General features: G+C 39.2%; 1 protein-coding gene across 2 annotated transcripts in view; it reads left to right on the top strand.

The window, feature by feature from the left end:
- Nucleotides 1-13548, top strand: part of LOC100498550 (pleckstrin homology domain-containing family N member 1) — a 33453-nt gene that overhangs the window by 17640 nt on the left and 2265 nt on the right. For both annotated transcript variants that reach the window (XM_031905590.1, XM_002942423.5), the window contains exons 5-11: nt 1906-1992; nt 2419-2491; nt 2984-3126; nt 10399-10545; nt 11184-11270; nt 11946-12021; nt 13275-13351. In XM_031905590.1, coding sequence (XP_031761450.1) covers nt 1906-1992; nt 2419-2491; nt 2984-3126; nt 10399-10545; nt 11184-11270; nt 11946-12021; nt 13275-13351 — 690 coding nt within the window. The remainder of the gene's footprint in view (nt 1-1905; nt 1993-2418; nt 2492-2983; nt 3127-10398; nt 10546-11183; nt 11271-11945; nt 12022-13274; nt 13352-13548) is intronic.

The following is a 13548-nucleotide window of genomic DNA, read 5'->3' as shown; positions in this document are numbered from 1 at the left end:
TTTACAAAGCGAGTGCTGGGTCATTTTTTCTCTCTCTATGTATATATTTATATATACCGTATATACTCGAGTATAAGCCGATCCGAATATAAGCCGAGGTACCTAATTTTACCTAAGAAAACTGGAAAAACTTATTGACTCCAGTATAAGCCTAGGGTGGGAAATGCAGCCGCTACTGCTAAGTTTCAGTAATCAAATTATTTAATAAAAGGACACTCACAAGTGCTTACATGACTACCATATTAATAAACACAAGGTATGGGCTGGAAAATGAGGCGCATCCAACATAAGATAACCACATGCAAGGTTGTACAGGTTAATATCTCAATTTAATTGCTACATTTTTTTAATCCTATAATTTTTTCTGTTTAGGAAAAAAATGCATGAGCCCAAGGAAAAAACTAACACTGCTCTATGTTGCCATCTTACCTTTCCCTGGCCCAAATTTAAGCTTGCATATTTACAGTAGCGTAAAATCCTAGTTCTGCCAAGTGATGTCTGGTGAGAGGTAAGCGGTATGGAGCTTTGTTAGTTTTTCCCCGGGCCAATGCGGAAAATGATGGGCTGCACTCTGCACCATGTCCCAGATAATATATATCCCGGCCAGTGCAGTGCCAGTGCAGTCTTTTTAGCCTTTCCTTCTCCTTTAAAGAAAGGTCTACAGAAAGATAAGGGGTAATTTACACAAAAGCCCATGTGCCCCTCTGACCCAAATTAATATAGCACTGCTGAATGCAGGCAACACTGTATTCTTTGGCAGAACTCAAATTAATTTACTGTGTGGACCTTCTGTGCAAAAGAGTACTGCAACCCCGAAATCTTTACAAACTCGGCCCATTTATAAATGTGGTATCATGTGTGTGTTTTATTAAGATTTATGTATGATGATATATATACAGCTTAGCTATCGATGAAAGCAGGAATAGCGTTAAAAATATGCACCTTAAAAAAACTGCCATCCATAAAGAATTACGATTCACCAAGTAGGTGCAGACCAGGAAGCACACACCGGCGGATCCGGCACCCGAGCGCGGCGCCCCAACCCGTGCATCTCCCAAGGATTCACACACTACGCGACTCGCTAGGGGGAGGGTGCGAGCGGCGCGCACGTGTGACGAGTAGTCCTGGCGGCGCGCCGTGTGCTGTGTGAATGCTTGGGCGATGCACGGGGTAGGGGGGTGTGCGGAGCGGGCGGGACGGCCGGATCCACCGCTGTGTGCTTCCTGGTCTGTAGCACCTTCTTGGTGAATCGGAATTCTTTATGGATGGCAGTTTTTTTAAGTGCATATTTTTAACACTATTCCAGCTTTCATTGCACGGGCGCCAGATCCGCCGGCGTGACAAGCAGTCCTAGCGGCGCTATGTGCGACGTGCAGCGGTGCGACATTCGTGCATGCTCGAAATGTGTGTACCTGACTGGTACATGGTATAATCATTTTTATTTAACAAAATTAGTTGCCTCGAGTATAAGCCGAGGATTCCTTTTTTAGCACATTTTGAGTGCTGGAAAACTCGGCTTATACTCGAGTATATACGGTACATATTACTTTATAGATAGCAACTGAAAGCACATTGTATAGAACTATACATCTTTGCAAAAATAGAATTAGCAGCCAAATTAGCATCTACTATATATTTTGTGCTAGAAGTGCTAGAAGTAAACTAATTGCAGCCCATCTGCACAATGAATCATCTACACAAGAGAACCAAGAGCACGAGGGGGAAAAAGGGTGAATAAAATATTGACTGGTTTATTTAGGAGTCATGTGTTTTTAAAGCAAAGATGCTTTTAATTGTGGTAGATTCATTTCTTTTCACAGCAGAGTGACAGCAGAATGTTTTAAAACTTTGCATGAATTATTCACATGATTTTTTTTAACTGATATCCATTTGCACTCTCCACAGGAGATTTTGGAGTGCTTTTTGGTACTGTTTCCTTTTCATTTGCTGATTTTGTCTCTGGATCATCAAGAAAGAAGATTTATTTATCAGGTACAATATCTACAGAGATCTTTTTATTGTTATATAGCCAATGCCTAGTCAGTCTAGCTTATACCTTTTACCCTCAATTGAGTATACACTAAGGTTAATAAACCTTCACTATATCACACATGCAACAGACACACACATGCATATATCCTTATACTTTGGATGTTTACTAAACATTTGAAAAACAAGACCCAGTGTATCTTTAAACAGGTATGCAGAATTTTCTTCTAGTAAATGGATTTAAGTGCATTAGACAGGGTAGTAGAGAATCCCTTGGAGTTCACCTTGGAGGGCATTATACATTGGAACTAGGATCTCACTGTGAGAAATACACCAGACTTTAATTACTAGTAACAGAAACACTAATTATTACTGATGATTTTGTTCTTTGAGTTATTGCATAAAATATGGAATCTGCTTTTTTTGCAGGGTCTTTTGCCCCTTTCTGGAATGAGAGTGTATTGCTTATGGACAAGTAGAGGACATACCTTTGAAATCAGTGGTAAGTATTACGCAATATGTGATAAACACTTTTCACAGCTATTGAATAAACACAAACACTGCTGCCAAGTATCTAGTATAGTGGATTTGGACCAAATTACAACCAGCAAATATAGATGGATCACAAGTTATTGCTCCATCTAAAAGGTGTGCATGCACTGCCAAGCAACTGCAGTTTCATTCTTGTGAATGGGGCAATAGCTAACTCCCAAATGCATGTATTATTATTATTATTATTATTGCCAAAGTATACATACTCTCTTCAATGATACTGTACATACAAGAATATGTGTTTTTATTTGTTACTGGATCACATGCCTGCCCCTCCTCCATGTTAGTTATACCCCAGGAAATGAGATGATTAGTATGGGATACTGTATTATTGAAAGGTTAGCAAGTTCTAGTGATGCCTCTATATTAATGATTCTCTTGAACTTTATTCACTTGTCTGATTAAACATGAATAAAATCATGCTTGTCGCACTCTTCTGCAGGTCCAATGATAGAAGCTCGCCAGATTTCCTGCCTCAGCTCCAATGAGAGGGATCTTTGGATATCAGCACTACAGCATCACATCCTGGGGGCCAACACACACTATCCTCCTATTTACCCCTCCATCAATATTTTGTCCTTTCTGGTGAGTTTGTATGGACTATAGAAGTCCCTCTTTGCCTAGAACATGTGCAAGCAGAATACCATAGCCAGAAACTCTATTAGCTACAGCTGAACATCATTACAGACATCTGGAAAACATTCCAAAGCAAACTATAATAGTAAGGTATATGTTGTTACCATTTGCATTTATTCTGGTTTCTGGTTTTTATTCCTTGTTTGTTTCAATCTCATCAAAACATCCATGGTTTTAGGTGGTAAATTAGTCCTGGGGGTTATTTTCATATTTTTCTCTACCCTTGTAAAAAAAGCCTTACCTTAATTATTAAAAATGTAATTAAAAAAATGTGTTGCATCCCTCAGCCAGCTGGGGGTCCCTGTATTAACACCAACACAACACACTTAGCTCCCTTAAAGGTGATGTTGCTTTTACCTTACTGCAAATCTCAGCACATTTTAATAAAACATGATGGGATCTGTAGTCCACCAACATCATAGTTGTATTGTAAGAGTGACATTTGTCAATTAAAATGTTATTCATCTCTCCAGAGAAATCAGCCTAATAAAGGCAACAAATAAATGCAACACTCAAAATACAAATTTCTCAACAATTAGCCAAATTCAGATATTTCAGATTGTTCAGTTGTTAAAATGCTCCACTAGGGGCTGCTGTGGTACCACATGACATAGATATGGCATCTGCTGCAAGTACATATTTTGAGTGTGACTGATCTTTTAAAACTTAGATGTAGTTGGATATGGTGTATAATTGGCTTTTATCTCACTGTAACGTTATCTGTGATGCAGAATCGCTTGGGGAAACCATTCAAAAACATAAAATTATATGTTCCAGAGGCAGGCAACTTTCTTCCCAGTGTTTTATAATATTATTTAACCCTTTGGAGAAAAAAAGCCAAATAAAGGGCCCTGGGATAGAAAAGAGCCCCAGAATTAAGAACTTTCTAGAGAATTTGTCACTTATAGGGCTCTCTTTGTGTATTTTGCCTACACCTGCAACTGACTTGCACTTAGTAAACTGCACACTTTTTTTAACTTTTACCTATTGGTAAATCACATGCGGTGAATGTTTTTTGCAGAAACCTTTTACAATGCTGGAATTCTGCTAAAAATAGCTACATTGTTGGTAATAAAACCAAGAAAATGTACTTGCGTTTTTGAGTGCTTGGATTCATGACTTGTTACAAATCTGGCCTTGCCCCCCACTGCCAGTCTCTCAGGAGCCTGTGACAAAATGTATATATTTGATCTGCAGACATAGTTACATAGTGTTAAAAAAAACCAGAGTCCATTAAGTTCAACCCTTCCAAGAAAACCCAGCACACACAACCTATACTTACCAATCTATACCAACAACCATTCAAATACATCTCTGAATCTTGGAACAGTAAATGTTGTGCATTTGACATTTAGCAAGCATCACCACATTCAAATGTTACTGTGCCTGATTCTCTGAGATTACACGTCCCTGAATTTCCCCTTGAATGAGGAATAGAATCTTTGGTCATTTATAAAGATCTGCATGACTAAGAAATACTGTTACTGTTACTCAGAAAAAAAACTAATCTGTAAGAAAATGTACAGGTATGGTTTCCCTTATCCGGAAACCTATTAGAAAGTTCCAAGTTAGGGAAAGGCCATCTCCCTTAGACTCCATAATAAGCAAATAATTCTAATTTTTAAAAATGATTTCCTTTTTCTCTGTAATAATAAAACAGTACCTTGTACTAGATCCCAACTAAGATATAAATAATCCTTATTGGATGCAAAAACAAGCCTATTGGGTTTATTTAATATTTAAATGATGTTTAGCAGGTTTAAGTTCAAGTTTCAAGTTTATTGTCATATACAAATAACAATGAAGCATCATTACTGTAATGAAATTTTTTTTGACCCGTGTTCCTCCCAACTTTACATAGACAAAAAAAAAAAAAAATACAAATATTAAATATAATAAAAGTGTGCAATAAAGGTACAAGTATTTACAATAATAAAATGCAATACAATATTTGAAATTGTGCAGTGAGGATTTAAAGTGGCTTTGCTTAAAGTGACACTGCGAAGAGTCCAGTAGTTATGGGGAGGCAGAATGTCAGCAGTTCAGAAGTCTGATGACTTGTGGGTAGAAACTGTCTCTGTATCTGCTGGTGCGGGTGTGGATGCTCCTGTACCGCCTGCCTGATGGTAGGAGCGTAAAAAGACTGTGGCTGGGGTGGCTGGGGTCAGAGAGGATTCGCTGCATCTTCCTCCTACAGCGCTGTCTGTACAGGTCCTGCATGGCCGGCAGTTCAGTCCTGGTGATGCGCTCTGCTGATCTCACCACCCTCTGCAGAGCTTTGCGGTCCAAAGCATTACAGCTGCCATACCAGGTGGTGATACAGCCAGGCAGAATACTCTCAATGGTGCATCGATAGAAGTTTGTGAGTATTCTGGAGTCCATGCTGAACCTTCGCAGGCGCCGCAGAAAGAAGAGCCGCTGTCTTGCAGCTTTTGTGATCACACCAACATGGTGAGACCAACTCAGATCCTCACTGATATTGATGCCCAGGAATCTGAAGCAGCTGACTCTCTCCACCTCTGCTCCCTCAATGTGAATGGGGGTATGGCCTCCTCCCTGCAGTCTCCTGTAATCCACAATGAGCTCCTTAGTTTTGCTGACGTTGAGCAGCAGGTTGTTGTCCCGGCACCATGATGTCAGGGCTCTCACCTCTGCCCTGTAAGCCGACTCATCTCCATTAGAAATGCAGCCGATGATGGTGGTGTCGTCTGCAAATTTGATGATAGTATTGGAGCTGTGTGTTGCTGTACAGTCGTGGGTGAACAGGGTGTACAGCAGGGGGCTGAGCACACATCCCTGGGGGGCACCGGTGCTAAGTGTCAGTGTGGATGAGGTGATGTTGCCGATCCGAACCACCTGAGGTCTGTTTGTCAGGAAGTCCAGGATCCAGCTGCACAGGGAGGAACCGATGTTCAGGTCACGGAGTTTCATGACAAGTCTGGATGGTACGATGGTGTTGAAAGCGGAGCTGTAGTCAATGAACAGCATCCGCACGTATGTGTTTCTCTGGTCCAGGTGGGAGAGGGCAGTGTGAAGTGCAATTGCTATTGCATCATCAGTAGATCTATTTGACCTGTAGGCAAACTGGAGCGGATCAAGTGAAGCAGGGAGTAAAGATGTGATGTGAGCCTTGACTATACGCTCAAAGCACTTCATGGCAATGGAGGTGAGTGCTACTGGGCGATAGTCATTAAGGCAGCTCACATTCATTTTCTTAGGGACAGGGATGATGGTGGTCCTCTTAAAACATGTTGGGACAGCAGACTGGAGCAGGGAAAGGTTAAAAATGTCTGTGTAGACATCTGCTAGCTCATGGGCGCATGCTTTGAAAACACGACCTGGGATGTTATCTGGTCCAGGAGCTTTCCGTGTGTTTACTTTTCTGAAGTGTTTACACACGTCTGCCTGAGATATCTGATAAGGGCGACCGTCCTCTTTAAACCAAAGCTCCTGAGATAGGTGTTTATCAAAGTGTGCATAGAAGGTGTTCAGCTCATCAGGTAGAGAAGCAGTTACCTCCCCCACTCTGCAGCTCTTTCCTTTGTAGTCTGTGATGGTCTTCAGTCCACTCCACAGTTATGGAGATCCAAATTACAGAAAGATCCCTTATCCAGAAAACCCCAGGTCCCGAGCATGTTGGACAACAGATCCAGCTCTGGACCTGTACCATTTATTTAATAATGACTTTTTAAGAGGCATTCTGTACAAATATCTTACACTTCTAGTCCAACTAGTCCAATAGCAACCAATTAGCAAAAAGCACTATCCAGTACAAAAAGTTGGCAACCCTATCCGTCCTGCTGTCATTTACCAAAGTTTAGAGACTAACTCACAAAAAACTGTGTATATAGAATAGAAATGTCACAATACAAGGCTGATTAGTAATTCATTCAGATCCTCATTACATAGCAGCTTAAAAAGCAGTAAAATTAGCATCAGAATTTATCAGCCCTGTAGCATCAGCTTCAATTACAAACCTCATTTTATGCTTGACAATAACTTCTAAGCTTAGTTTCTCAACAGCTGCTCAAAACACACTGAGCATGTGCAGTGTCACTGACACTTCATATAGGGAGCTCCTGTGTACAACTTTAAAGGCCTGAATCATTACTGTTATAGAGATACTAAACCTTAAGGCTAAGATCAGTATATAAAATACAGCATTTGAGCCACATTTCTACTTTAAGTGAAATAACAATATTTCTCTTAATGTTGTGCAGTTGGCATTTTAAATTGGTTCAGTTTACATTGACGAGGCAAAAATCTGGCATGATTGAATAGGCATGTCAACTCACCTGGAACTCACACCCAAAATCCTCAGAAACAGGATGCACAGCCATAGGGAGTGACGTGGGCGAGGGTATCTCTGCATAGTTCATTCATTTTATTCTTGTAATAAACAAGGTATTATACATAATCCATTTATTATGCAATAAATATGAACACATAACTATTAGTTAAACATCCACTACAGTTATGTCACTGGATTTTTACAATAGTGACAGCTCCCCTTTAATATAGTGTTTTACATTTTTTTGTTTGTTTTGATATGAGTGCTGTTTATTTAAGCTTCTAGATTGAGCACTCTGTAGACTATCCAAAGCCCTTAATCCTGTGAGCCCCCCCAAAATCCAGTTATAAAAGACTTTTCTGCCCATCAATATGTAACTTTTTGTGTCCGATGCACCAATACGGGTGAATTCACTTTATGTGAAACAGATAAGCATATTCATTGATGACAGTAATCACCTTCTGCATTTTTTCAACTGTCACTGACCTGATGCTTAGAAATTGCAAGTGCCTAAATATATATGTATGCATAGCTTTATTTATATGGTGCAAATTGAATGCAATATGACCAATGTGGGTGCTTATAGTCACAGCGTCTACAAAGGCATTAACTTCAAATTTTCTTGCCACAAGTAAGCTAAGTCCATGGGTGCAACTTGCTAGGGGAACTCTAGATTTGCAACCAGTGCTAGGCTGGAGAGAATTCCAGGTATCCATACATGCAGTTGCACACAATTCATAAGGTCAACAGCGGGTGCATTGGTGCTGCTGACTGGTGATGGGTAAGTCATATAGTGTCAGGAACACACCACTCTGAGACGCGTATGACACAGGGGCGAGGCAACAAGGGGTTATACTCAGCCACCTTTCACACAGGTTAGACTAACATCAAGCACCCCCAAACACACCACCGCCCCAAATAACTATTCACTGCCACCATCTATCATTAACAGGCGATAGAAACCTAATGAACAATTTATCACACAAGCTTTCTTACTGTATTTAGGGTTAGTTCCACTAATTCAACAGCACTCTAGCAGCCAAATGGTTAATTACAGTCAAACACATTCTCCTGCTAGCAGCCCACTAGTTAATTAGCATTTACATAAAACTTGCCCCCCTACTCAATACACACACACAGCCAAGCAGTTAATATATTCACATGTAAACAAGGTATGTGGGGATCTTTATAGAGCCAAAGGCCAGAACTTTTATATTTAATATTACAAAGGTGAACAGTGCATTTAAAAGGGTTTTACAAAAAGAGACATATACATACAAAAAGTAAATAAAATAAAAGTGAATAAAACACTGAGAAAACCCTATGTACATTACCGAGTTATCCTTTGTGTCCTCCTGAGGCAAGTGTATGGAAATCCTGAGCCCATCCCCCAACAAAGATTGGAGCCTCAAAAATGATCCTGGGCCTGTGTGCTTTTTATGTCCTGCTGGGCCCCTCCCTCATTACAGTATGCAGTTATCTAATTCCAGGCAGTGTCATTCTGTGGCTACTAAAGCAAATAAAGTGCTGTCTTGTATAAAAAAGGGCATTGACTCAAGGGATGAAAACATAATTTTGCCCCTTTATCAGTCCCTGGTAAGGCCTCACATTGAGTATGCAGTGCAGTTTTGGGCTCCAGTCCTTAAGAAGGATATTAATGAGCTGGAGAAAGTGCAGAGACTGCAACTTAACTGGTAAAGGGGATTGAAGATTTAAACTATGAGGTTAGACTGTCGAGGTTGGGGTTGTTTTCTCTGGAAAAGAGGCGCTTGCGAGGGGACATGATTACTCTGTACAAGTACATTAGAGGGGATTATAGGCAGATGGGGGATGTTCTTTTTTCCCATAAAAACAATCAACGCACCAGAGGCCACCCCTTTAGATTAGAGGAAAGGAGCTTCCATTTGAAGCAGCGTAGATGGTTTTTCACGGTGAGGGCAGTGAGGTTGGGGAATGCCCTTCCTAGTGATGTTGTAATGGCAGATTCTGTTAATGCCTTTAAGAGGGGCCTGGATGAGTTCTTGAACAATCAGAATATCCAAGGCTATTGTGATACTAATATCAACAGTTAGTATTAGTGGTTGTATATATAGTTTATGTATGTGAGTGTATAGTTTGGTAGGTGTGGGTTAGGTGTGCTGGGTTTACTTGGATGGGTTGAACTTGATGGACAAACATAGATGCCAAACATGTAAGCATGGCACAGGTGAGGGGGGCCGCATTGGAGCTGACACTCTAGAAATGCCCCATGGTAGAGTATTGCCTGGGAAGAAGTCTTGTAGGGACAAATATTCTAGCATAATTTATTATGTAAAGTGCCTTAGTTTTTCTCACTATATCATATGTAAATATGTAGCACAAAAATAGCATCAAAGGATAAAAAAACATGATGTTCCAACTGCTGCATACAGTGTATTTCTGGGAAACTTAGCAGTATCACCCATGGGCTAAAAGAGAACTAAACAGGAAGGAGTAGGCATGTAAATAGAATATATGCAGAAGTTGAATATTCTGCAAAAAAACCCTGGACAAGGGACCAATGGGTTATTTAATAAAACGTCCTTTTATTTAATAAAAGCTTTGTGTCTTGTCAACCTACAGCAGCCAAATAGCAGGTAGCATCCACTTGTTACTTTGGCTTTACTGTGGACATTTGCATCAGGCTGTGGGTATTTGTCAGAAATTGGTCTGTGAAGATTAGGATGCATCCCCCTTCTTATTTGTGGCTTGGTAATAGGTGTATTTGGTTTTATATGTAAATAATGCTGCAGTCTTAGTTCTTGCCATCCTTATACCCAAGGGAAAAACTCACTGAAAATCATAGCTAGTTGAAAAGGAGTCCATACTTTTATTATACATTTATTATATCCTTCTCTATAAATATTTTTGTAGATCCAGTTGATAAAAAAATGTTTTTTATATGTCCTAAGTTGCCATGTGACAGTATGTGGAAGAAGAGGGAACTTCTAAGATATTTGATATCTTGTCCTATTAAAAACTGGGAAGGAAAAGCAATCCATCATCTGGGTAATGCAATTTACCTGTCTGCAGTGAGAGTGGCCCACACTATAGATGCAGTAAGTATTCTAAAATTAATTTTGTAAACTTGCAGAGAGAGAGAGAAAGAGAGAATGACCAGTTGTGTAACAGGAATCTGTGTTTTTGTGTAAAAACAGGTCAGAGACAGAGTCTTTTCCAGCAACTTAAGCCATGCCCAATGCCATTTTCATAGTTTGCAGAAAACGCATGAAAATATATTCAAAATGTATAACCATATCATCAGTTATTTTATTTGTGAAATTATGGAGTATTTACTCATATACTTATTTGCTCATTTAAAGTGGAATATTATCCATAAGCTGTAATGAAAATGTAAGATAAAGGTGCAATTTAAAAAAGCTCCTTTTTAGAAGTGGAGGCAGCCACAGAGGCCTGTAGGACCTACCAGTGGTGTAACTACCAGGGGTGCAGTGGGTGTTACTGCGCCCAGGTCCTCCTCCCCACAGTTAGATCCACTGGAGTCACCTGGGGGGAGGCCTTGTTGCAGTTGTTGCACCTGGGCCCATGGTCCCCTAGTTACCCCACAAGGTTCCACTTTACATGAAGGATAACGTAGAAGCTATCTAGTATACAACTGTATCTAAGCCATAATAAGCATGGGTCATATGTCATAAATATCATTTATCCATCATACTGACTGCTGTATTTTATAAAGGATTTTGAGGATCGGCTTCTGGTGCTGTTTTCTGAAGATCTTGTTTTCCTTTCTATTGATGCTGAGAAGACTGCAGTGACCCACCAGGTAAATAATGAGCACTAGCATCCCATCTTAAAAGGGGCACTAAAGGCAATTAGATTTTTATTCTAATATTAGGTATTTGTTTTTGTGCCTTGATGAGTCTAAATTCTCTCCCATCTCACTCTAGTCACTGCCTATTCACTAATAAACATGCATACAAGCTGACCTATCACAAGTTTGGCTGTTTCCTTTAAACATTAATAATCACAAATGTAAAATTTGCTACTACTTCCCCCCCCCCTTCATATATTTAAAAGAATGCATAAATACAAAGAATGGGAACTCATATCCATATACAGGTCCTTGGTAAAACAGTTTGGTGGAGAGAAAACACATGTGGCACTTGCATGTGGGATTAAAATGATGTATTACAGTATTACTATTACTATTACAGTATGTATTACTGTATTATACTTACATTTGCTACAGGTATGCCTTATCAATATGACAAACCCTACAGACTCCCTAGCACAATATTGTGCCATCGCAACAGCATCTTCACACTTATCATTCATACCCTCTACCAGAGATATACAGATATGCGCTATGAGATACAAAAGACCAAATACAAGAAAGATCTTTGTCCAGGGATCCCCATAGTGCATTCTGGGTAATAGGTTCCTTGCCAGTGAATGTTATTTTAGCAAATACATTTATTTCCTATGTTTTACCTTCTAGGGTACTCTTCCTTTAAATGCAATTCATATTGAAGAAAGCAACACTTGGGATGGGAGACTAGAGTTCCAGATTGCAGGTAAGTTCTATTCATGTCTTCATTTCATTCCATTCCTCACAATAAATGCGACAAACCACTGACATACTCTGTGATTTGAGTTATGTAATAAAAGGTGCAAAGTTTGTTACCAGTCAAAACATCATCAGAACACACATTAAAGCACTAATCCATGCATGCCTGCAATAATGGTAGAATTGTAGGGGAAAACATGGCAAATTATATCTAAAATTTGAACAGTGCGTAATTTGTGCCTTATTATTACATATGGGGTACTTTCCTTACATATATCCATTGTTCAAGAGGAGAAGCATGGCTTTGTGCCAAACTGCCTCTGTCTGAATAATAGATCATTGTTTTGGTTTCATTGGCCCCTTAACCTTAAAATTAACTTTTTTTTTAACTCTTGCAGTTTGGTGCACAGTGATATTATGAGACAATATTGCAGTTTTTTCTATCTGCTTCTTCCCAGCCTAAATTTTAAAATGGATTCTGGTTGCTGGGTTTGCTGACCCTGCCAACTAAAAAATGGGTTAAGAATATAAAATAATTATCAACTGCAAATTTCCTTAGAATAAAGTTGTCTTCATCATTCCTACCAATAGTTTAAATACATAAAGAAATGTTCAGCTCTGCATATGACAATATAAGTCATATTTCATGTCTCTCATTCCCATACTCTTCAGAATAATATATTTTTCCGATACAGTCACATATGTAAATCAGTCTGCAGGATGTTTATCCCTTCTGCATTCATAATTTCCATTTACAATTTGCATCATTTTTTTGCAAGGCACAGATATTTTTACAGATATATAATGATTAAGGCACACAGCTATTGTACCACATCCCATGTCAAGTACAGTATCTCTATGCTACAAACACAGAGCAGCTTGGCAGTCAAAACTCAACACACACCCTGTACGCAAGTCCATTAGGCTGCACAGCTCGTGTGTTCCGCTTTGATGTGAGGATTTGGAAGGTAACTTTTGAAATGTTGTTGTACTACACTTGTTTTTTTTATTACTTTTATGCAATTTACCAAGGTGCAAATTAACTAGCATTTTGTCACAAGGTGCATGTATTAGTAATTTTGGCACACAATTTTGTACACATTTTTGTGCAATGAATTTACAGTTGCTTTTTTATATAAGTTCTGCTCACTGCATTCTGGCAGATACTGCTGCCAGTAGGGTGAATGGCCCTCACATAGAGACTAAATAGAAATATAAACCTTCATGTTCATACATCAATATATATATCATATCATTTAGGTCAACTCATGGAACCAATTTTAGTGTCTTGCTCAACTATTGGAGACTATAACCATCTGGTTTTCTATCTGCAAAAGGTAGGTTTTGCGTATTATTAAGTAGCATCAGCATGTTTCTTGGATCTTTAATAACTGCAAAACTTTGTAATTTTTGTTTTTAAAGTAATGTACTAATTAACACTGCCTGTTAATATATAGGGATTTTACTCAAATGTTGTTAAAAAACAGCTCATGGCATTTCATTAATACATAGTTGTGCCAGAAGAAAATAATTA

The sequence above is a fragment of the Xenopus tropicalis genome, chromosome 7, assembly GCF_000004195.4.
Source record: "Xenopus tropicalis strain Nigerian chromosome 7, UCB_Xtro_10.0, whole genome shotgun sequence".
In the NCBI taxonomy this organism is placed as follows: domain Eukaryota; kingdom Metazoa; phylum Chordata; class Amphibia; order Anura; family Pipidae; genus Xenopus; species Xenopus tropicalis.
Note: the sequence above shows the minus strand (reverse complement) of the source record. Positions and strands in the feature narration are given on the sequence as shown.